The 24,324-nt window shown below is 35.0% G+C and overlaps 5 protein-coding genes, 2 long non-coding RNA genes and 1 pseudogene across 8 annotated transcripts; 4 read left to right on the top strand and 4 right to left on the bottom strand.

Moving 5' to 3' along the window:
• Positions 1-99: 99 nt before the first annotated feature.
• On the bottom strand, positions 100-2,575 carry LOC147933107 (E3 ubiquitin-protein ligase At3g02290-like). Its single transcript, XM_087478438.1, has 5 exons — positions 2,189-2,575; positions 1,558-1,841; positions 1,028-1,427; positions 632-741; positions 100-331 (listed from the first exon to the last, which is right to left on the bottom strand). The coding sequence occupies exons 2-5, from the start codon at positions 1,678-1,680 to the stop codon at positions 299-301; spliced, it is 666 nt and encodes a 221-aa protein (XP_087334564.1). The 5' UTR covers positions 1,681-1,841; positions 2,189-2,575; the 3' UTR covers positions 100-298.
• A 207-nt stretch (positions 2,576-2,782) lies between these two features.
• LOC104732949 (uncharacterized) lies at positions 2,783-4,461 on the bottom strand. Its single transcript, XM_010452554.3, has 6 exons — positions 4,217-4,461; positions 3,937-4,011; positions 3,761-3,849; positions 3,596-3,680; positions 3,269-3,350; positions 2,783-3,083 (listed from the first exon to the last, which is right to left on the bottom strand). The coding sequence occupies exons 1-6, from the start codon at positions 4,367-4,369 to the stop codon at positions 2,992-2,994; spliced, it is 576 nt and encodes a 191-aa protein (XP_010450856.1). The 5' UTR covers positions 4,370-4,461; the 3' UTR covers positions 2,783-2,991.
• Positions 4,462-4,625: 164 nt separating this feature from the next.
• On the top strand, positions 4,626-10,570 carry LOC104732950 (AUGMIN subunit 5). Its single transcript, XM_087478435.1, has 10 exons — positions 4,626-5,580; positions 6,161-6,700; positions 7,078-7,219; positions 7,421-7,591; positions 7,813-8,022; positions 8,102-8,287; positions 8,644-8,803; positions 9,181-9,376; positions 9,482-9,614; positions 10,063-10,570. The coding sequence occupies exons 1-10, from the start codon at positions 5,060-5,062 to the stop codon at positions 10,195-10,197; spliced, it is 2,394 nt and encodes a 797-aa protein (XP_087334561.1). The 5' UTR covers positions 4,626-5,059; the 3' UTR covers positions 10,198-10,570.
• Positions 10,571-10,871: 301 nt separating this feature from the next.
• On the top strand, positions 10,872-12,344 carry LOC147933106 (uncharacterized). 2 transcript variants are annotated; one of them, XM_087478436.1, is made up of 3 exons: positions 10,931-11,179; positions 11,275-11,673; positions 11,719-12,344. In XM_087478436.1, the coding sequence occupies exons 1-3, from the start codon at positions 11,053-11,055 to the stop codon at positions 12,231-12,233; spliced, it is 1,041 nt and encodes a 346-aa protein (XP_087334562.1). In that variant the 5' UTR covers positions 10,931-11,052; the 3' UTR covers positions 12,234-12,344. The 2 variants fall into 2 exon arrangements, with proteins under 2 accessions (XP_087334563.1, XP_087334562.1); XM_087478437.1 differs by having other exon boundaries at positions 10,872-11,179; positions 11,275-12,344.
• Positions 12,345-13,693: 1,349 nt separating this feature from the next.
• On the top strand, positions 13,694-14,834 carry LOC147933105 (uncharacterized). The gene is made up of 2 exons (XR_015573532.1): positions 13,694-14,358; positions 14,535-14,834. It is a non-coding gene; the product is annotated as an uncharacterized LOC147933105 (long non-coding RNA).
• A 320-nt stretch (positions 14,835-15,154) lies between these two features.
• Positions 15,155-16,135, bottom strand: LOC104734035 (putative B3 domain-containing protein At5g35780 pseudogene; annotated as a pseudogene).
• A 1,331-nt stretch (positions 16,136-17,466) lies between these two features.
• Positions 17,467-19,648, bottom strand: LOC104732952 (transcription factor BIM3). The gene is made up of 6 exons (XM_010452559.2): positions 19,315-19,648; positions 19,134-19,209; positions 18,953-19,048; positions 18,474-18,796; positions 17,943-18,072; positions 17,467-17,797 (listed from the first exon to the last, which is right to left on the bottom strand). The coding sequence occupies exons 1-6, from the start codon at positions 19,467-19,469 to the stop codon at positions 17,696-17,698; spliced, it is 882 nt and encodes a 293-aa protein (XP_010450861.1). The 5' UTR covers positions 19,470-19,648; the 3' UTR covers positions 17,467-17,695.
• Positions 19,649-20,638: 990 nt separating this feature from the next.
• On the top strand, positions 20,639-22,735 carry LOC109128110 (uncharacterized). The gene is made up of 5 exons (XR_002034569.2): positions 20,639-20,918; positions 21,154-21,210; positions 21,418-21,476; positions 21,572-21,633; positions 22,123-22,735. It is a non-coding gene; the product is annotated as an uncharacterized LOC109128110 (long non-coding RNA).
• Positions 22,736-24,324: the final 1,589 nt, after the last annotated feature.

Genomic DNA, 24,324 nt, shown 5'->3' with positions numbered 1-24,324 from the left:
AATATTGTTTCGGGTTGATAAGCCATATATGTTTATCATTTATATTCAGATGAAAACAAAAGTGATTGAAAGATTCATACTTTTTTCATTCCAATAAACTTTTTGAAGATAAATAATGATATATATATATATATATGAGTCTATAATATTAGGAGATATCACACAATTCTCATATTTACTGTCAAAGGCATCTGGATATTCACAGAAAGTTTTATGTACAAGTGATTTCTCTCTGTTTATTCTATAGAGCAAGACTCAACTCCTTTTTTTGTTCTTTGAGGAAGCCTTTATTACAATGCTAAGAAGTTTCGTTTTCATCAAATGCCATCACCTGAAAGATTAGGTTGGAAAAAAATTAGCTAAAGATGCATTAACTCCAAAATGTTAATTTATGTCATGGTTCATATGACCAAGAATAGTATGAGAAATGGACCAGTCCATTCTTTTCTTTTCTTTTTTTTTTTTTTGGATCTCAGGACCAGTCTACTTATGGATGCAATAAATGTTAATGCTTAAAATGGAGTAGAGAAATTCTAATACAAAATGATGCACATTTAATATCTATGAAGGAGACTGATGTAACATTTAACCAAATTTGAAGTTTAAAACTTGTAAGAAAGCGACGAGTTACCTTTCCACAGACAGGGCAAGTTTCACTTCTCTCCATCCATTCATAGATACAACTAAGGTGGAAATGGTGAGAACACTTGGTTATTATCTTTGGATTCTCCGGGGTGTAATCTGCACATTGTAAAACAAAGAATTCTGAAACCAATATTGCATCAAAGCACTCGCAACGATTTCGTTATCTACATAATTCCATTCTAAGAACTTTAACGTAACTATCCTGAGATGGCCTAATTACTCAGGAGAGCATTAAATCAAGAAATGGAACCATGAAAGCAACTTATAAAGATATACTAACAACCTAACACACTCCTTATCACGCGGTAATAAGCTAAACAAAACTGCATATGATGAGTTCAAAGAGAATAATAACAGCATCAAACTAGTGTCTTAGTTTTACCATCAAGGCAGGTTGGACAAATATCTTCATCATCCGATTCTGCGTAATAATTTTCAATCCCCGGCACTGTTTTCGACTTTGCAATGGTTGATGAACCTTTAGAATACAATTCTTTCGAACCATCTTCACAATCAGACTTACTCCATTTACCTCCACCACCCAAAGCTTCAGAACTCATTTCAGTATCACCTCTTAATGGTTGTGATTCTTCACCTGAATGGCTAGAGCCCTTAACAAGACGAAAATACCTAGGATCAGCATCGTAAGGCAATGGTCTTGGAGGAGAATGATACACATTAGACAGAGAGTCATCAAGTGCTGTTGTTGAATTCATCACTGTAGCAGTCTCGACGGTTGAAGGTATCGGATGCATTCCCCCTCTATTAAATAACGATGCATACTACACAAAAAAAAAGAGGTAGACCATAAGTTTCAGCAAAACCAGAGTTCATATCTACCAAAGCATGAGAAGATATTAATGATTTTGATGTATCATTGCTTAATTGATGAAGAAGGTGGAAAGAACATACCAAACCCATGAAACTCTGGAGGAAGCAATTTAGACATGGACAGTTCCTCCTAGTCATGGAAGTGTTTGGATTCACATAACTCTCAAAGAGATCAACTTGAAAGCAACAACAGAAAGCACCCATATCTTCAACAAACTCAATAACCTCAAGTTTTCAAATTTTACAGAGAATGAGAGAGGAACCCCAATTTCACAGAAGTTTTTTTTTTCACTAGCTCCCGCAAACCAGAATCCTCTCTCTCTCTTCTAAATGCAAAACTCTTGTTCTTACAGTCGAATCACCACCTGTAATAGAAGAAACATATCAAAATTTTACATTTCTAAAAACCAAATGAAACCAGGCAACCTGCTAATACAAGTTCTAGAAAAATCAAGTTTTAGGAAAAAAAAGATTCGTTCTTTAATGTATGAGAAAAAAAAAAGCATCAACCTTTGAGAAAAAAAAGCATAAATCAGAGAGATGAAACCAAAATATGAAGGAATCATCAGAAGCTTATCAAAGAAGGGTTTTTCGAAACCGATGAAACATTAGATGATCATCAGTAATGAATGGTATTCAATCAAATCATATGATCATCAAATACAATTTTTAAAAAGAAGTAGAAAAAAAAAACAGAGGAATCGATGAGCACCTTTTGAGATAGAGAAGCCTGAGAAAAAATCCAGAAGCAATGAGAAAAAACAAACCCCCAGGAAATCTCCGGGTAATTAATTAAAATTAATCTGTTGACTAATTCTTTAAAAATTGAAGATTTTTTTCAGGTTTCTCTTCTAAAAAGTGCAGAATGATTTTCCCGGAATAATAGCGATCCTTCCTCTCTCTCTCTCTTTCTTTCTTTCTTTCTCGTCTTTGTCTTCTTCTTCCTTTTTCATCCATACCTTTTTGGTCGAACTTTTAACCAGGAAAATACAGAAATTTTCCAGAAACAGTCCCTTTAATTTTACTTATTTTTACTTTTGACCCTAAATGTTTGATTACAAGCTTAAGCTACCCTAATTTTGACTCTACACTCTCTCTTATCATTCACTAGTTCTCTTTGCAGTCAGTGTTGTTAAGTTCACATCTGAACAATTCACCAAGATATTTGTGCCAGCTCAAAAGATTTAAATGTCGCGACATCAAATGGTATTTTAATTTTACTTACATAGTTGGAGTTGTGGATTTGTGTTCAACTTTAAAATCAACTGTTTTCTTTTACCAAGAAGCAAAAACATAAACACACAAATTTTTGAAATAGTCACTAACAACAAAATGTCTTTGAGTTTAACAACTTGTAAGTACCCTAATTAATATAGTATCATGAATGTGCCAACCTTGATAAGGTCAAGTGGATCTAAACTTATCTCTACACCTGATTGATAGTCAAAATTGTAATAAAATCTCACAAAGACCACACCACAATATGTGAAGAGGAGCCAAGTATCGCCTTGAAGTTCAACTACCCACTTTGGCAACTTTCCTTTGCTCGGTTTGGCCTGACAAGGGGCACTGCATCTCCGTCCAACTTATAGGAACCATTGTTTCGCCTGCACAATCAATCACCAGACCACGAAAAGGAAGTTAACTATGATCATTCAAAAGGAAATTAACTTCATGACATATAAGTGCCAAAAGAAGTAAATTACAAGTTGGAAATGTATACACTTTGATATGTGAACAGCTCAGCTATAGACTTAATAGTTTCCAAGAGTAGGAAAATAAAAGAATATACCTGCAGCACTCTCTGCTGAGACCACACCAAGTTCATTCTTAGCAGTCGACAAATAGTATGCCCGTGCATCACCAAGAGACAGCTTTAAGAGTCCAAAGTTAAGGAAACTTCAGATGTTATTCCCTAAAACATCATATACTATTATAGATTACAACTACGCTACATTCGAATTACATTATACAACAAGATGTGTGAGTGAAAAGAGTAACTGGATGGCACAAGGTAACAAATCCTAGAAATGTTTAAGCACTGGTCGACCCCTAAACTGTAAAAAGTACCAGATACTAATAGACAGTAAGTAAGAAATCTTAGGTGTGCAAAGGATACAACCATAGCTCTAACAATGTCACCAGCATGGAAAGACTGATGCAAGTCAACTTTGTCAATCTCTGTTGCTCTAACATCTTGTTGCCTTTGAAAGAGCAAACACAAGTTAGATCAACACATAAAACAAAACCAAATCAACACCATAGAAGCATGAGAAATTCCAACCTGATCACGCCAGCAAAATTTTCACGAACGGCCTTTGGACCAACACATAAGATATCAACAGCAGCCATCCGAGCCATAACTTTAGTCACCTATCAAAAAATAACAGAGAATCAGAGTTCCAAAATTACTTATTTTCTTAGTATGAACATCAATGAATCCACAAGTACAAAACTCACTCTTGCTATGACAACAGAACCAGGCTCTGGTATAGGACCATGTGCCTTGTGACCCGTAACTTCCACAACAGCTCTCTGCTTTGCCATTTTGATGATCCAATAAGTTATATATATATATATCAATAAATAATCACAAAAACAAGTATAACAATCCAACGATTTTGATTTCAATTACAATCAACAATCCAACGATTTTAATTTCTCAGAGGATTCAGCAAGCTATATTAATGTAACAGAGGAATCAATCACTTGAAAAAAAAATTGAAACAAAGCACGAAACCTGGTCAAGTGATTCGGGAAGAGGAGAAACAATCCGACGAGTTCCTGTGAGGGAAGCGTAGATGGTTGTGTCGTTGACGTAAGCTCCTTTTCCGGCTTTAAACTCAGTAGCTTTCCCAATTACATCTCCCGGCGTTACTAGCTCCGTCGTCATAGTTTCAAAATTTTCCGATTTGAGACTGTGAAACAAACAAAACCCTAGGAACCTGAGGGTTTTTGATCGGCAAATTTAACCAGGAAAAACATAAATTTCCGGAAATATGTCCCTTTCATATTTTGTAAATTCAATTTTGACCCTATAGTTTTGAATTATACTTTAAGCTACTTTAATTTTGACCCATCTGTTTTTTAAATTACACAGTCCGACCCGGATACACCTAATACCCGAATCCTAACCCGGTTAATTTTTCAAGTTTCAACAGTCGACGACACACTTGCAGAAAAAATTCGAGTTTGATTCCCTTGGAATTGGAAAAATCCAATAAACAAACAAGCGGGACCTTCAATTTTGAAATCTCTCTATCCAGATCCATCTCTCCGTCATAGTCTTCCTCTTACCGTCACCGGAACCGGCGAGAATTAGTCTTCGTAATTCCAGATCTGTTCGTATAGTACTTTTTCATCCTACCGAGTTCATCGGATTATTCAGTTCGCTTGATTGTTTCTACATTTCTCGAATTGAATAGGTTAAAAAAATGTGTACGTACTCGATTTGAGTAACCTAGGTGTTTCGGTACGTTTCTGTTTTGGATTTGAGCAAAAAGACGGAAAGCATGAGTAGAAATTTCGGAAGTTTCGTGAAGATTTGAGGGATTGGTTTTAGGTATTTGTAGTTGTAGAGAGAATGCAGAGTTTAACGAGTTCAGCTCCGACACCGGAGGCGATACTAGAATGGTTACAGAAGGAAATGGGGTACAGGCAATTAGGTCCGTATAGTGGATCAAGCAAGTCTCATGTTCCTTCCATTGATGCTATTAGGAAGATTTGTAGAGGGAATATGATACCTGTTTGGAATTTTTTGATAAACCGAGTGAAATCGGAGAAGACAGTGGAGAGAATTAGGCGGAACATTACAGTTCATGGAGGAAGTAGTAATGCTGCAAGCGTTGGGAGTTCTGCGAATCCTGTGAAGGAGGAGGGTAAGGGAAAAGGACGGCGGAAGGAAAAGACAGTGACTGGGGAGAGTTCGAGTTATGCAGAGGGTAGAGAGGCTGCATTGCAGGAAAGGGAATTAGCTGCAAAGGAGGTGGAGAGATTGAGGAACATAGTGAGGAGGCAAAGAAAAGATTTGAAAGCTAGAATGTTGGAGGTTTCTAGAGAAGAAGCAGAACGGAAAAGGATGCTTGACGAAAGAGCAAATTACAGGTTTGATTTAAATCTTCATTTTGGATACAGTGTTTCAATACTTTGCTTCTCACTTGTAAGAGAATACAATAGAAAAAACCTGCACCACTTAGCTTTCTCTGATTGTGGCTATGCGTTTTTATCACTAGTCTTATGTCCCCAACAGAACCGTTATAAGTATAGCTTTTTATCTTTGTCATGTTTAGCTAGTTAGAGTCTGTGCCATGTTTAGCTGGTTTCGATTTCGTTCTCTGTGATTGAAGCAGTCATGTATATATATATATAGCCCTGAAATTTTTCTTTTTAGGTCATGTTGATTCTCCAAGAATCTTGATATACCTCTACGATGGAATATATGAGATTTCTTCAGGCTATTGTGTTGCTTTGGTTTCATGGATATGCCACATCAACCATTCTTAAGTTTGTATCCATGCTTAATGATATTAATTTTCTATTTTCCCCTGTCATGAAGCTTTATCAACAGCATCGCTCTGTTGAAATGCATTGAAACTGCTGATACAACAATGGAAATCGTTGTTTCTGTTATGCTCAGTCTATCTTTCAAATTGTTTGGTGAGTTTTTTTTGTTTCCTTTTTTCAGACACAGGCAAGCATTATTGGAAGCTTATGATCAACAATGCGACGAAGCAACGAGAATATTTGCAGAGTATCACAAAAGGCTACAAGTCTACGTTAATCAAGCAAATGATGCAAAACGGTCTGTCAATTCGTCGAATGAAGTGTCAAGCAGCCTCAGTGCTAACAGTGAGAGGGAAGCTGTTTATTCCACTGTCAAAGGAACTAAGTCTGCAGATGATGTCATTCTCATGGAAACAACCCGAGAGCGAAATATCAGAATAGTTTGTGATTTGCTTGCATCACACATGATTGAAAGAATACGTAACTTTTTCCCTGCATACGAAGGAAATGGAATTTGTTCCCATCCTGAGCTGGAAACAGCCAAGCTCGGTTTTGAATATGATGGAGAAATAACTGATGAGATGAAAACTGTTATAGTAAATTCCCTGAGGGGTCCTCCTCTGCTGCTTCAGGCTATCGCTGCATACACTTTACGTATTAAGACCCTGATATCCAGAGAGATGGAGAAGATTGATGTCAGAGCAGATGCTGAAATGTTAAGGTGTCTTCTGACTTCCCTCTTATGCCACACTGTTATTGTGTACTCCTGATTCTGTAGTGTGTGATTCACTCAAATGCACCTTGCATGCTATTTTTTGCTAATTCTCTTGAGACTGATGCGGAAGATTATGAAACTCATATAGCAATCTAGTACTTTCTGATTTCGTTGCAGCTAACTTCTATTGAAACGTATTTTGATCTGGTCAATATGAGCTGTTCCTGGGCTTCCTTTAAGTTATGTTTGATCAATGAGTATTGTATCTCTATCTTATATCAAGTTTTCAGTTTTCACCAAATGAGTCATATCTGCTTTCTTAAGTTCTTGTTCCAGGGTTGCTTTGGACTAACATAAGCAATTGGATGTCAATCTATTTACAGGTATAAGTTTGAGAACAACCGGGTAACAGACAATTCTTCTTCTGATGTGAGCTCGCCTTTGAGTTATCAGTTTAATGGTAATGGGAATATAGGCACAGACACACATTTCCAAGGATCTAACAACCAGCTCCTTGAACGGCAGGTTGTTTTCTTTGTCTAGTTTTGCTGGTTCTTCTTCTAATTTGTACATACAGGGAAAGGAGAGTTATTCAAGTTAAGAAAATGTTAAATTCAGACAGATATTTGATTTGGTCTTCCACTGTTGTTTTTGTATGTGTTGCACTGTACGGCCATATTTTTAAAGTCTGTTTATCTTACCTTTCACCTGTGCTACTTTTTCCAGAAAGCGCATGTTCAACAATTTTTGGCTACTGAAGATGCACTTAACAAAGCGGCCGAAGCTCGTGATTTATGCCACAAATTTATCAACCGTTTGCATGGAAGTGCTGATGCAGCTTCACATTCGTTTTCTGGAGGCACAACACAGAATGGTAGCAATCTTAGGCAATTTGAGGTAGATGCCAGATTCCCTTGATTTCTTTAGTTTTTTTCCTTCCACTTGAATCTTAGAAGAATAATTATATTCTTGTACAATTCTACAATCACAATACTTTTATATATGTCATGTAGCAGGCACTGCATAACTGATTCTCAGTTATCATGAAAGTTCATTGTATGTTTAATATACATGCAGATATATTTGCTTGAACAAGCTATCCAATTTTTCTTTTGCAGTTGGATGTATGGGGAAAGGAAAGAGAAGCTGCTGGTTTGAGGGCTAGCTTAAACACACTGTTATCTGAAATACAACGGCTAAACAAATTATGTGCAGAACGAAAAGAAGCCGAAGATTCCTTGAAAAAGAAGTGGAAGAAAATTGAGGAATTTGATGCTCGCAGATCCGAACTTGAAACCATATATACAACTCTTCTCAAGGCCAACATGGTAATATCCCAACTGATTCTTTCATTAAATTGTTAAGTGATAATTACTATAGGCAATACTCTGACCTTTTTTTATATAGGATGCTGTTGCATTCTGGAATCAGCAACCCCTCGCTGCAAGGGAATATGCAGCAGGAACTGTAATTCCAGCTAGTGAAGTTGTTGTGGACATTTCAAACAGCGCAAAAGATTTTATTGAGAAAGAAGTGTCTGCTTTCTTTCAAAGTCCTGATAACTCTCTCTATATGCTTCCGGCTACTCCCCAGGTATGTAAATTGTCAGATGACATTCTAGCAATTTCTGCCAGATACAAGTTCAATCGTAAGATATATATTTGACTGATAACTGAAGACTGATGTTTGTTGCACAATACACAAATAACAGAAGTTGCATATAGAAATGTGTGGTATATGTTCAAGCCTCAAGGTTCTTTTGGTCTGTAAGTCAAATAATCATGCATCATAGAAGAACATTGGGAATATGCTTCAAGCAACATTTTTGCTGGTCTCATAGGTGTAACGGAATGTGAAAATAGAAGACTTAGTGTTCTTTCAAATTAGCAAACTTGTATATAGATAAATGCCTCGATTCTGTTCATTTATATGAAAATCTTCTTCAACAGGGACTTCTAGAGTCTATGGGAGCTAATGGATCAACAGGACCTGAAGCTGTTGCCTATGCAGAGAAGAATGCTGCTCTATTAACTGCAAGAGCAGGTGCAAGAGATCCATCAGCAATTCCATCTATATGTCGCATTTCTGCTGCCCTTCAATATCCTGCAGGTGAAATTTTCTTCTTTTTAGAAAAAAAAATACCCAATGACGTACAGTTCATCCCTCTGGAAAGGTTCATGTGTATTGAACCATACCAGTTTGAAAGAGCTTCCTATTGGAAACCATTGCTCATTGTCTCATGAATTAAAGTGTCTTTCAGTGCTATGCAAAATCAAATAAAACAAACATAGAAACACTTGTTCTTAGCACTGTTGGTTCATCAACCTACCACGTAGATTGATGTATGCTAGAATAGCCACATAGATTTGCTGCTGGTTTCAAGCATAGAAAGTGTTCCCTGATATGAAATCCTTTCATAGGCCACAATGTTTTAGTGGCTTCTTAGTAGGGTTTGATTATAATGAATATTCTTGCTTCTTAAATAGGTCTGGAGGGTTCAGATGCAAGTTTGGCCACAGTTTTAGAGTCTCTTGAGTTCTGCTTACGGGTTCGTGGTTCTGAAGCATGTGTTTTAGAAGACTTAGCAAAGGCAATCGATTTGGTCCATATACGACAGGATCTAGTTGAAAGTGGTCATTCTCTGTTAGATCATGCTTTCCGCGCGCAGCAAAAATATGAAAGGTAAGACGTATTCCTCTGTACTTTGGCGTACACAGGCCACCGATATCGGTATTTATTTATTCCTATGTAAACTTTCATTGTACTAACTATGTATTTTGTATGCAGAACAACTAATTACTGCCTAGATCTCGCTTCTGAGCAAGAGAATACAATATCGGACCAATGGTTGCCTGAACTTAGGACTGCAGTCCAGAATGCTCAAGCCTCCTCTGAGCACTGCAAATACGTCAGGGGTTTGGTATGAAACTAATTTTAACTAAAATTCTTGTTTGTTATGCATAATATAGTACAGATGGTGACCATCTTAATGCATTTTCATGTGGACGTTCTAAGTCATATGGCTCCCAAAGTATGGCTTGTCTGAACCATAAAATGAGAAGCATAAAATCTGCCTGACCGTGTTTAAATGAATTTTGGTTTGTGTTTGGGATTTGAGATCCTTCTTACAGTTGGTGCTCTTTAAGCTTACCTTTTAATTTAGTCTCCATTATAACTAGTTAATTTAATTTTTCACTGGACAATGGTTTACAAGATTGCGCAAATCAAGTTTATGTTTTCTAGTCTTTTAGTTGTCTGTCATATATTGTACTAAAATCCTTATTTACCTTCTTTTTTTTTTTTAATTCTTCGGCACACCCTTTCACATACGAAGCTTGATAACATTTTTGTTTGTGTATTTAATGCAGCTCGATGAATGGTGGGAACAGCCTGCAGCAACAGTTGTTGATTGGGTCACTGTAGATGGTCAAAGTGTTGCAGCTTGGCAAAACCATGTCAAACAGCTCCTTGCCTTTTACGATAAAGAATCATTGAGAACGTAAAAAACCCCGTCGTGGCCCGCTCAATTCTCATTATACACACTAGTGAAACTGATCTTCTACAACAATGTATGCAAAGTGGGAAAACTCGATGTGCAGTTTGTAAAGAAAATGGTAACTCTTCTTCTCTTTTTGTGTGTCGTCGTTATAGTTCCTCAGGTTATATTTTTACATCATTGCGGGAAACTAATGTGTTTCGCCATTTGTGTTTTGTGGGTTTTTAATCAAGTATCTCCGTTTTTCTGATTCTCTTAATCAGTCTTGTATCACGAGGTTTGTGTTTCATACATTGTTAGCTAATATGAATCAGGTTTCTGCAACATTGTAAGCCCTTCTTTTAGCTTCAATCTTTGAATGTGAATGTTTGAGAGATAAAGACTGTGTTGCCAACTACTTCTTGTTGTGTATACAAGTCACGGTCGTGAGGGTTTTGAGGAATACTCTTGAACATTAAACTCTCGTGAAGATTGGATTCTGTTGGTTTTAACACGGACAGTAATGGAATTATCTAGTCCAGTGAAGTTACCAAATCGAAATTCAAGATATATGATCTATAAATTTAGAGAATCAGTTACCAGTTTTTTTAATGTTTAAAGATCAATTATGAGAAATTAGAGAAAAATATATCATAAACAAAAGAATAAATCGTCTGAATGAAGGAAAAAAAAACAAAAGAATAAATACCAAGGTTTTGTTATTTTGTTCTTTGTGTTCCCAGAAACTGAAATCAATAATGTTGTTGAATCACGGGACAGAAAAGAACAAAATAACTTTTTGAAGAAGCAGGTTTCAGTGTCTTATAATAATATCAGAGTAAAAACAAAACCACATTCAACTCTAAAGGCGCAGGGCTCCAAAATGTCTCCTCTTCTCATCCTCATCTTCATTGCCTCAACCATAACATTCAGTAGTAATTATTCTTCAGTGGCTACAACTCTACCTGACACTGTCCATCGTAACAACAAGAACCTCTTCTCAGTCTCAGGTATCATCATCACCACAAACTGGTTTTAGTATTTAGAAACTTTTCTCTTTTCTATTTTGAGAAGTTTTTGTCTTCTTCTTTGTGGATATGTGAAGGTGAGCTTAATTGCAAATTCAGACAAGCACAACAACAAAGGTTCAGAAAGGAGACAAAAGGTCATCACAGAGAATTTCAAGTTTTGTGTCCTTTCTCTGAGGTGAGATGTGCAAAGACTCGACGGATTCTGAAACATATTAGGCAAGCAAGAAGAAGAGATCATCGACACAAACAGAAGACATCACCAAGACACCTACCAAACAACGCAAACACAAACAAGAACCCAATAGACAAGAAGTTCTTTTTCCCACCTCCATTGTTTTTCCTTCCAAACCCATTTGCACCACCGTCGATTTTTCCCCCTAACCCATTTGCACCGCCACCTTCCATTTTTCCACCAAACCCGTTTGCACCACCACCTTCAATTTTCCCACCCAACCCATTTCAGCCGCCGCCACCTTCGATATTCCCACCCAATCCATTTCAGCCACGGCCACCGCCACCTTCGATATTCCCTCCAAACCCGTTTCAGCCTCCTCGTGCTCCACCTCCATCAATATTCCCTCCATTATTTCCACAGCCTCCTCCTGCTCCTCCTCCATCGATATTTCCTCCATTATTTCCTCAGCCTCCTCCTCCCGCTCCTCCTCCATCAATATTCCCTCCAAACCCATTTCAGCCTCGTCCACCTCAGCCTCCTCCCGCTCCTCCTCCATCGTTATTCCCTCCATTATTTCCTAAGCCTCCTCCACCCCCAGCTCTTCCTCCTCCATCAATATTCCCTCCAAATCCATTTCAGCCTCGTCCTCCTCTTCCAACTCCTCCTCCTCCGCCATGGTCTATCTTTCCTCCACTGCCACCGATCTTTCCAGGCTTAAATCCACCACCGCCACCTCCCCCTCCCCCTCCTCCACCTCCATCAATCTTTCCATTTCCTCCATTCCCGTTCTTCCCACCACCACGCAACCCTGGCCCTCCTCCTGCTTCATCTTCTTCAGCAAACAAGCAGCCTCCTTAATACGAACAAGAGTATCATAATATATATACCAAACATTTACATATCTGTTGTTGTATATGACAGTCATATATTTACATAAGGGTAAAAAATAAAATATGAGTTTTCAACTTCTACATCTGTTCCTGAATCTATAGATCTAGATACTATGGCTCAAATCAAATTTACTTCTCAAATGAAGCTCACAACATGATACAGGCATTTCATTTATTTCAACATGTTAGAAGTTTGTAGTACAGCAGTGTAAGAAAGAGAAGGGCAAGAAGTTATATTTATCTAGGAGACCATATGCTTGAAAAAATGCCATTAAATGGAACAATCTTTACTTATGGAGTTTTGAAAGGGGGAAAAAGCTTAAAAATACCCCATCTATTTTTTATTTGGAAGTTTAATACCTCGTCTTTTTTGGTTGGAAGAAAAATACTTCATTTAATTAAAACGTGTGATTTAATACTCAAACTAATAAATTTTGTTAGTTTCATACTTACGATTTTTTGACAAAAATAAAAATTTCATTTTTACTCTTACTATATTAATTAATAATTAATTTTAAATGACTTGGTATTAATTTATAGACAATTCTTGGATTAACCCCCACTTAATTAAGGAAACAAATTATTAATTAAAGAAACAAAATCTGTATATCATTCAATTTTAAATTTATTAATTCTAAACATTATATTATAGTTTTTAGTTATAATATGTAAATCTAAATTACTTTTTTATAAATTTAAAGCGACATATAATTTTGTTTAATTATGTAATTTAAACCCTAATCATATTTTTATAAACCTAAATTGAAATACAATTTTGTTTAATTGTAAAATCTAAACCCTAACCACTCTTTTATAAACCCAAACCGACATATAATTTTTTTTAATTTTAAAATCTAAACCCTAACCACTCTTTTATAAACCCAAACCGACATATAAATTTGTTTGATTGTAAAATCTAAACCCTAACCACTCTTTGTATACCCAAACCGACATATAATTTTGTTTATTTATAAAATCTAAACCTTAACCACTATTTTGTAAACCCAAACTGACATATAATTTCGTTTAATTGTAAAATCTAAACTCTAATCACTCTTTTGTAAACCAAGAATTTTTCTTAATTTATAGGTTTATTTGAATAAAAATTAAGTTTATTTAATATTTCTTTTTATTAATTTTAATTCAATTAAAATTATAAATTAATACTATATCATCTAAAATTAATTATTAATTGATATCCTAAGGGTAAAAATGGAATTTTATTTTTGTCAAAAAACCGTAAGTATAAAACTAACAAAATTTATTAGTTTAAGTATTAAATCAGACGTTTTAATTAAATGAAGTATTTTTCTTCCAACAAAAAAAAATGAGATATTAAACTTCCAAATAAAAAATAGATGAGGTATTTTTAAGCTTTTTTCCCGTTTTGAAAGTTGCTACATCTCTTCTTTTCTATCATGAGAATATGGTCCGAACTGAACCCGACTGACACCCAATCTAAGTAGCACAACTACTTCAGCTCGACAGAAGTAGCACAACTATATACACAAATCTAAACCTACTGATACCCTGGACCGAACTGAACCCGACTAAACGATAACAAATATCGAACAGTGATAAACTTGAAAGTAGAAAACCAGATTTTTTAACAATGGTGGTGCGTCGTGAGCTCGGTCCGACGAACGTTACGTGACAATGAGTTTTGTTGAGGATTCCACGTTTCATTAGGTGAAACTGAATGGATTGCAACATTGGAGTTGACTTTGCCTCGATTCAAGCTAAAATATATCATCTTTATGGTAAGCTGGACTTTGATGCCTACAAGATGTTCGACAAAATGCTTCTGGCAGAAGAAGGAAGCAACAACGTAAGCAGAGAAATCGCCTTTAAGGCATGGCCATTTAAGTTCGAAACAATGTCACGAATATGACAACTCCAGGATTCTTGTTCTGTTTCATCAGAAGATGATGAAACGGAGTGGCTGCGATTACATTTACAGGAAAAACACTATCTGTCATGGACTACTAGTGCTCTGCATATCAACCGTAAAGAGGAGTGAAGACTCTGAATCATAAAAGGACAGTACTCTGATTATGCAGCACAATCTCACTCTCTGGACTTCAGATATGACTGTAAGCATCAACACAATGTACATTTGATCATTGTTCACCATGTTCATCTTTCTTACCCTATTCGAACTGAATTTTTCCTTAAAGCAACCTCAAATTTACATGGCAATCCTAAGTTCTGTAATTTGACATGTTTGTTTCTTTCTTCTGGTCATTACACATTACTCATTACTCATTAGGTCGAAGCAGGAGATCATGAGATCAAACAAGAGGAACTCACTATATTTAACAAATTTGTTCATTTCAAACGATGTAAAGATCTGAGACAACAGAGGAGACGGACAGACAAGTTACTATAGTAGAGGAGAGAACTAAGTAAGACTTCCAAGAAGTTACTCACTGTATACATAAAACCTCAAGAATCACCTGAACAGCTTAGTGAACAAGTGCAGTAATCTAAACTTGTTTGTCATGATCTTATTGTTTCGCTCCGTGTATTGTGTTGATTATTTCCATCACAAAGGTATTGAACAGTGCAGTAATAACTAAAGTAGACAAAACAAGAAACCATATTATTTATTTATGAAAAAAATGTGCAATTCAAACGAGAGAAAATATCTGAGACAACATTTGGTTTACACAAGTTACTACTAATATAATAGAAGAGATGAACCCAAACGAGTTTTACATCAAGACCCCTTAATGTAGCTACCTAATTAACACTTCCTAGAAGTTATTACTAGATCATAACCTCAAATTCAATGACTGTGCAGAAGAAATAAGCTAAGATCAATCAAGTAGTTACAACGTTTCAAAGAGACAAATCAAACATTATCAGATAGCAAATTAAGGAAGAAGCTTAGTATGTCTCAAGAGCAAAGCAGAGTACTCCACGGCACCTGAAAGTCCAAAGACTGATCTTGTCGTCCTTTTTTAAGTGGTTACCCTTGACGACATCGTTCCACCCCCAGTTCAAAGCGTAATTCAAGGTCCCGTGTCCACTGTCTTTCTCCATCGCCCATATCTTAAAACGCACACCCCACTTTTCACATCTTTGGTTTACTAAAATCGCTCCAACACCAATATTATCATCGTCGTTTTCCTTGTATTCGTCTTTATTTATGGCTCGATACTCCCCTGGCGTCAAGAAGTCGTTCCTGATGAGCTGCTGGAATGGGATTAAGAGACGACTCTGGCCTGATTTCACATCACTCGCTTTTAGGCCCTTCTCAAAGATTAGCAACGGGTTTGCGGCATCAGCTCCCATTCTTCTCATCACCTGAAAAATCCAATCCGGTGCATCTGTATCCGTCCTCCTTGGGAAAGAAGCAACCTTTGCTTTCTTGAAATTACCGCCCTTCCTCTGTTGCACGGCACGCCTCTTGCGGCTTGTCGTGTTATCCTTTAGGCATGGTTCGTAAAGAGGGTCGCTCGTCTCTGTCTTCTCAGACTTAGCCGTGTTGTAACCGAGGAGTAACGAAGGGTAATTATAACAACGACGGTTCAGGAACGATGAAGACATCTTAGATTTCCCCTTCTTTGCACGTAGCTCTGCATCATACACCACAGGCTCATCAAAAAAACTAGGGTTTTTTTTGTTTTCCCTCTCGTGATCATCGAGCGATGAAGAATAAGACATTCTAGAAGCCTCATTAGGGTTTTGTAATTGTGTGTATCTTCTCTTTACCAAAGACGACCTTCTCTTCCTCGGGAAAAGATAGAAGAAACTCTTGTCGCGATCTTCTTCTCCACGACGACGACGTTGTTCTTCTTCCCAAACCATAACCGCAGTATCCGCAAGTAAAATCAAATTCGACCACATATCCTTACCTGAATCCGTGAGATGAATCATACTCATGGTGATCGAATACGGAAATTTAAAACTCAAAAAGTTGTGAGAGTGAAAGACGTATGTGATCACGAAAAAGGAAATTGTTATTGAGAGGAGGAGAGAAACGATCGAAACTGAAGAGAACAAGTGCCTCTCTTGCCTTATATACTTACATTAGGGGTAGGGTTTTTTGTTTTTTCCATTCTTCTTTTAAGTTTAGTGGTTTAATTATTGTGATTAGTAACTAATTATAGCCGTTGTGATCAAGTTAATTTGGATGATTAGGGTAATGTCATATTTACAATTTAGTCCCTACTTTGTATTTCCTTTTCGCCGAGAGTGAGAAGAGAAGTAGTGATAAAATTTTTAGGAAGTTTCTCTGCAGCTTCGTTTTTGTTTCATTTTGTTGTTGTGTATTTAATTTTATACAATAACAGTGGATAGTCTCAAAAGTTTATCAATCTTTACAAACCAAACCGTATTGTCACAACTTTACAATGAGACATGTCTACATAAAAACTTGAGATTTGAACATATAATTGCATGAAAATAGCTGATGAAAACCCAAAAAAGAACTTGAGGTATATAAACCAAAAATGTGAGAAGAACTCAATATAGTTTTCTCATTTTCCTATACCACGCAAACCAAAGGATTCTCCCCGTTGGCTCGTTTACATCCAGCTTTCCACTATATAAACCAAAAAGTGTTTTACCTAAAAATGAAGGGAGACTATCACAGGTATCTTGCTGAGTTTAAGGCTGGTGCTGAGAGGAAAAAAGCTGCTGAAAGCACTTTGGTTCCTTACAAGTCTGCTTCTTTAAGTGATTATTCTTTACTTCAGGCTTGGCCTTGCCCACAACTTCTCAGTTTTTTACTCCTGAACTCGCCTGATCGCGCTTGGAGCCATGCAAAGCAGTGTTTTATGTCATGTGAAATTGTTAACTGAATGAGCTATCTTTTCAATCTGTGCAGGCATTTGATTTGAATCAAATTGCTGAGTTGGATACTGATACGGTTCAAGGAAGTGAGAAGAGTGAAACATGGGCTAATCCTGAGGTTGCACAAGTGGATGAGTCAGCAAAGAGGAGTTAAGACTCTGAATAGGCCAGAGGCTTTGCTGTTACGGAGTCTACTCTTCATCTCTATATTGTTCCAGCATCTTGTCTTGTGTAATCGAACAAGAGTTTCATAATTTACATACCAAACACTTACATATCTGTTGTATATGACAGTCATATTTACATAGGAGTAAAGAATAAATATGAGTTTTCAACTTGTACTAGTTTGAGTACAGCAGTGTAAGAAAGAGAAGGGCAAGTTATATATTTAGGAGACCATATACTTGAAAAAAATGCCATTAAATAGAGTAATCTCTCTGCTTATGGAGTTTTGAAAGTGGCTACATCTCTTCTTTTCTACTTAGTCATGAGAATAGTTGCAGGTCGACAGAAGTAGCACAACTCTATACACCAATCTAAACCTACTGATACCCTGGACCGAATTGAACCCGACTAAACGATAACAAATATCAAACAGTGATAAACTTGAAAGTAGAAAACCAGATTTTTTTATCGTCTTATTCTCTTCTCGGAATTATTTAAATCTTTGCAATAGCTTCCCATTTCAGTAGGAGAATTCCCTTCTTCATCCGCGATGCTATCACATTTACCCTAGCAAAATAGATCAAAACATCAAAATACAATTTAAGATTAACATCAAAACATCAAATATATAAGATTCACTTGCAGTCTTGCATAGTAGTGGACTTATTTTTCGTTCGTTTCTTTCAAATGAAAAAAATGTTTACAGGCATACCTCAGAACCAAATGCAGTGACAGAATACTCACGATCTGCTCTTTTCCGAAGGCTTAACTGCACAGAAATCACAGTCTCTGACATGTTGACTCCTGATGACTTAAATGCTTCAGTCAGTGTGTGTAGTACCCTGTCAAAATCAAACCATAAACCAGTATGAGCTTCCATATAATATCTCCATCTAAATTTCCTCCAATTGTTCCATTTTAGAACCCTGAGTCTGTTCCAAGTACAATAGCAGTTTTAGGATCTTTGCATACCTAACAGCATCAGCACCTATTTAGGGAGATTAGCACTATTTCAAAGAGCGACTTACCATTATGGTTATGCCTAGGCTATTTAGACTTCCTAGCCTAAATATGTTAAAAGATCAGCCACTGTATAAAGATGAGCCCTAATTTTTACACAGGCAGGAAATGAATATACATCCCTAAGTCCTAACTATAACCTTAATCAACACTTTACTATATTAAAGAGAATGAATTAAGTAAAGAACACACAAAAGCTTTTTTCCATCTATGTAAATCTTACCTTTGTGAGCAGACAGTGGACAAGCTGGGTGATGTTTTTTCGTCCGAGTTTACCAGTTCATTCGTATTGCAAGTAATTGGTCCACAGCTTGGTTTTGGTTGCCAAAAGTCATGCTGAACAAACTGCGGCAAAGTCTCGGTAGGTACATAAGATGAAACAGCTGAAATAGGACTGTGCTCAAGAATCTTGGTACTAACTGCTCGGTCGATATCAGAATCCACAGAATTTTGCATATCCAAGAGGAAACCAGAAGAAGCAGCAACTTCATCATTACCGATTTGAGGATGGTCACCAACCTCCACAACAGACCCAAGATTATTTCCCTGCATCAAAGTTACATGAAACTATTGTCAAATAGACCACTACAGAAACAAAAGATGGAACATTATTGAAAACAACAATAAAACCATAGTTCTCTCCCTGATATAACAAAACCAACCAAAGATAGATATAATCTCCAGATAGGAGAAAGAATATACCCAAGGAATCAATTTGGTTTGGGTTTGACACCACATTTGGTGAGAACCTTCATACATCTGAACTTTTTCTTGAAGAAAGTGAATATACTCTATAACCTGAAATACAACGTAAAAGAATAAAACATGATTCTGATTCTGGAACACATGTTCTGTTCAAAAGCTATACGTTTTTTTAACTAACCTCCAATAAGAAAGAAGCTTTATCTCGTTTCTGATCATTCTGATTCTGAGGTATAATATCCATTAAACTCTGAAACCTGTACCCACCAAGAATCACAAATCAGGAAAGCTTCTACTCAGTATTGACCCTTTTTAAAAAATAAAATCAGATAAAAATCGAAACTTTTGAACATTATATTAACCTTTCATTGATTTTGCTTCTTCTTCGTTGCTCTGTCTCTGAATGTTTCGATCTACCCGAGCTTCGATTTCTCCTCACTGTTGAAGAATCGTTTCGAGAAGGCAAGTTACTGTACACTTCGGCTTCTAGTTGCTCATCTAGGTCAGGAGAGTTCATAGTTCTGAGGAGGTATGACGAAATCTACACTCCGGTGAGACGAAACTCCGGCGAGACGAGAGAGAGACTGTGATTGAGACGAAGGGGAAAAAACAAAAACAAAAAGTTAGAAAGGCCTAGAATTTAAAAAAAAAAAACAAAAAGAAATATTGTGAGAGGGTCAAAGCCCATTTAAAAACGGATAAGGCTTTGTATTGTTGTAACTTGTAGTGGTCATAGTCAATTCAACCAAACCAAAAGTATTGAACCAGTACCGAATCAAAAGAAGATAGATACCAAACTAAAGTATACTGTTTCGGTAACTGAAATTAGAAAAGTATTAGTTTTACAGTGACAAACCGACTATAAATACCAAAAATTATCAGATAAAATATCTGAATATCCCAAAAATATCTAAAATTAAATTTTTAAAAATATTCAAATAAAAAATAAAAGATTCTAAAATATCTAAAAATTATCTGTAAATAAAATACATTATCTAAACGAATTTTTTAATCAAATATGGAATGTGAATTTCTAATAACAAAACATGATTAAGAAATTTCAGTATAGCTAAATTCAGGACTAATAAATTATAAGTATATGAACATGATTAAATGAATTTACATAATTCACATCCCTTTAATTACGTTCTCATGTTAGAGGGTTGTATGAAAGACCTCAAACGACGTTTATCTATCTCCCTTTTAATATATCTCAGCTTATATATTAAACAATACTAGGATCTGACCCACGCTACAGCGCGGAGGAAAATTTTATATACATATTCATTTTAAATAACTGTTTAGTATATAGTATAGTTATATCTCTATATTAGTCTTATTTATGATTTTACATAGAACACATTTGGGGGATACAATATACAAAATTTTATATACATGTTCATTTTAAATAACTGTTTAGTATAGTATGGTTGTATCTCTATATTAGTATTATTTATGATTTTACATAGAAAACATTTGGGGGATACAATATACAATTCATCCACATAATAATATAGTATGTATATTTTTAAAATGGACCAATATATTGCACTGATGTTGTTATTGGGCTCAGGTGGGCCGAAGTTTTGGTTTATAGTTATTTAGAAATCGTCAAAAAACAATCGGGCTTCATACGTGGGGTTTTTAATATTAAAAAAAAAGCCTGGAAAAGACATTAATTTCCGATCACCCTCCCCAAAAGAACCGATCGACTGCTTTACACCGTCTCAACTTCTCGAATCATTTCACCATCTCTAATCCTTTTGGAGAGAATTGATTGAAACCCGATTATTTCCATCACACAGTCCAGTTATGTTCTACAATTTTGGAGACCCAGTCGTACTGAAGAACAACTAAATCTTCAACGCGAAGAGAAAGGAGAAATATATTTGCCGTTGATTGTTTTCTTACACGGCGGATTAAATTGTGGGTTTTAGAAATCTCCTTATCTATCTTAGTTAATTGGGTAAGTTTATTATGATTAAGATAAATAAAACCCCTATCAATACCTTCATGGGTTTGAATTTAGCTTTATTTTTGCAATTTGAGTAATTATTATAATTGGTTTTATCCATTTTTATCAATTCTATCAGAAAAATAGTAGTCGATGTTATAAATCACTGAAAATTTCATATGTATCCTTTGCTTTAATTTGTAATGGTCTTATTGTTATGTTGCAATTTTTCTGTGAATATGTTAAGGAGATCTATAAAAACAGATGGACAAAGACACATACATCATAAACGGCAGATTATATGGTGGGTTTAACTAATCTTGTAAACTAATTCTAGTTAATTGGTTAAGTTGATATCTAGTTCTGGAATTATTAAACGACTATCACTTCTATCAAGTTTGAATTTAGCTAAATTTTATACGATTTTTACTAATTGTTAGTATTCGTTTTATCTAGTTTTCAACTTCTCTTTAGTTTCATATGTGCTGATTGATATGTACTAATTTTCCAGTGCAATTGTGAAGAATAGTAATCAAACGGAAGGACAAAGGGAGAGACAATACTGCAAATGTGAGATTTAATATTCCCGATTATATAATTAGGAGTGTTTAAGCAATTTTTACATGATATTACTGAACTGTACTAAACATCTGTAATTATATCAGGTATCTTCGTGGAACCCTACAACTTAGATTGGAGATGACATTGTCCAACATATTTGATAATGGTAAGTATTCTCATCTACTTTAAATATTAAGATATTGATAGGTTAGATTGGTTGTTGCATATATGAAATTAGATAAATTGATTGCCAAACTTAATTTGAAAAGAAACTTATCCTTTATTAATATCATTATCATTTCACAAATGGAAATACTAAACAACTTAAACATGATAAAGCATAGAAATTTTGACATCTTTATTAAGTACTGAAACATTAAGAATAATCATTCTTGAAGTAATCCCCTGGACATACATGTCCTTGTATGAGTTATATAAGACACCATCATAAGTCCTCAAATCTTCATCACATTTTGGTCGTTTTAGAAAATGGAAAAGGAGTTTCAAACAGAAATTTCCATCAAACTTACTTGGAATATACGAAATCCTTCTATTCCCATTTGTTCTTTTCCTTCTTATGAAGCATTTTTCTTTCGGATCCCAAGTAAAGTACAATGGAATGTCCTCAAACGTTAGTGCTCTTGCTTCTGGACAGTATTTGTTGAGATCGAAGCAAGCTGAAAGCAATGGATCTTCGATGTTCTTCACTTCTTTCCCACTATCCATACTGGACGGTCTTGATGGATGCAAGATCAGTTATTGCTAAGTTGGCAGCCATTTCGTAAGCTTAAGTGATATGTGCTGAAAAACTTTGTTGGAAGGTATGAGATTTATGTGCATAAGTAATGAGTATTTATAGGTAAAATATGTTCTCATAATACATTATCATAATTGATTCACTAATTAATTCGGTAATCAAATTTCCGGAATTTTAGTGGACTGAGTTTTAGATACAGGTTTTGGAGATCAATTACGGGACTAAAAATCCAGTTGTGCTGACTAAAATTAAGGATCATTTACTTGATGATATATATTTGGTAAAGATATGAGATCATATGTTTTAGCGATTCCTTATTTTCCGAAACGAATTGTAGAAGACCTTATTTGACTAAAATTATGCATACGATTAGGGAAAATATAGTTGGCTAAGATAGGATATCTTTGAGAGTAAAGAGTGAATTACTATTTCGTCTCTCAATAATTGTAATTATGATTCCTAAATTATAGGAAACGTAAAACGACCATATTTATTTTGAAGATATTTGTTTAATTGTTTTGAAGATTAATATTTAATTAAGGTTTAATGTTTATGATTTATTGTAGATTTCGGATCACCCAGTTAGAGATTTCGGATATAAACAACCCGTTATCCGATTGTGTTAATTTCGGGTTAATTTTTTATTATGACCCGACCCGAATTCTATTTGTACTTCTCTTTTACTAATATAGAGATATCTTCTCGTGAATGATTTTTTTATCCATATGGACTAAATGAACATCTATACTATTAAAAGGGAAGTATTTTTAATAAGTAGACATAGATTAAGAGATTATTACAATGAAATATCATTGAAAACTGAATAGGGATAAATATAAATAAGGAGGCAAACAGATTGAAATCAAATTGGAATCAAACAGACTGATAATAATTATACTAGCCGAACAAATATTAAATGATAATAACACATAAAATCAGAAACTATTAAGACATACTATAAAATCGGAAACAATTAAGACCTATTATAAAATCCAAAATAAATCAACCCACAAAATTAGCTAGAATTTAAACAACTAATTAAAACTAATTAACGCTTAATTTATAAGGAAGTTGATATAATCTTAGCAACTTAATCTAGGAAAATCTCAGAAATTAATACCAAAATCTCGAAAAAATCAATTAAACATAGATAATAAAGAAATCAGAATTAAATATCTCCAATACTAATTTGTACTTGCCATAACTAATCGAAAATTAAAAATCAAAACAGTCAACAGTATACCATTTTAATAACAAACTAATTGATTGTTTCTTAAAATATTGACCAATATAACAAATGTTTTTCCTTTATCGATCACAGTTGTAAATGTATTTTTGAAAATTTAGAATTATTATTTTCCTAACCATTTGGAGTGATTTTAGGAACCATAACTATTAAGAAAAATATATTTTTAATGATGAAAGATTTTTCTATAACCCTAAATGATAGCTTATTTGTTTTTGTATAAATATTGTTCCTATTGACAAGCTGATCACTCAGGTTCATCGTTGTAGTTCTATTAAAATATTTCTTTTGGTGTTTTTTTTAGTGTTTTTTGGTGTTTTTTTTTTGTTCTATAAAATCAAAATAGTTATTTTGGTGTTTTTTCTCACCTCAAGTTATTTATTTGTTTCAGATTTTTTCCCTCGGAGATTGACCCAGCGACATCTTGAGTATAAGAAAAAAGAAACCAGGAAAAGCAACTATTAAGTTAATTCACTAAACCAATAATATATTAAATTCATGTATTATAGTCTCAAAATTACATGTAAACTAAAGTTATTATTTTGCTTTTTGTACTTCAAAAAGCAAGTATATAAGATTAAGTACACATGAACATTAGGATGGAAGGTTTGACTCTGAGCGGTTAACAGGACAACGAATATGCCATTTTTGAATAAATTTAGCATCATCAGTTACATATTAAGACTCTTAATCTAATATTGGATTAGTTTCCTAAGCCTATGTTTTCTCACATTTTTTTTGTGGTTTATACAGAGTGACATGTAAAGCCAAAATCATAGGAAAAACTGTTACAATGTTTTCAATAAAAAAAAATGTAGAATACACAAGCTACACCGCACCTTTTGCACAACTCT

The sequence above is a fragment of the Camelina sativa genome, chromosome 12, assembly GCF_030686135.1.
Source record: "Camelina sativa cultivar CO46 ecotype springtype chromosome 12, ASM3068613v1".
Classification (NCBI taxonomy): Eukaryota; Viridiplantae; Streptophyta; class Magnoliopsida; order Brassicales; family Brassicaceae; genus Camelina; species Camelina sativa.
This window is presented reverse-complemented; position numbering and strand designations above follow the sequence as displayed.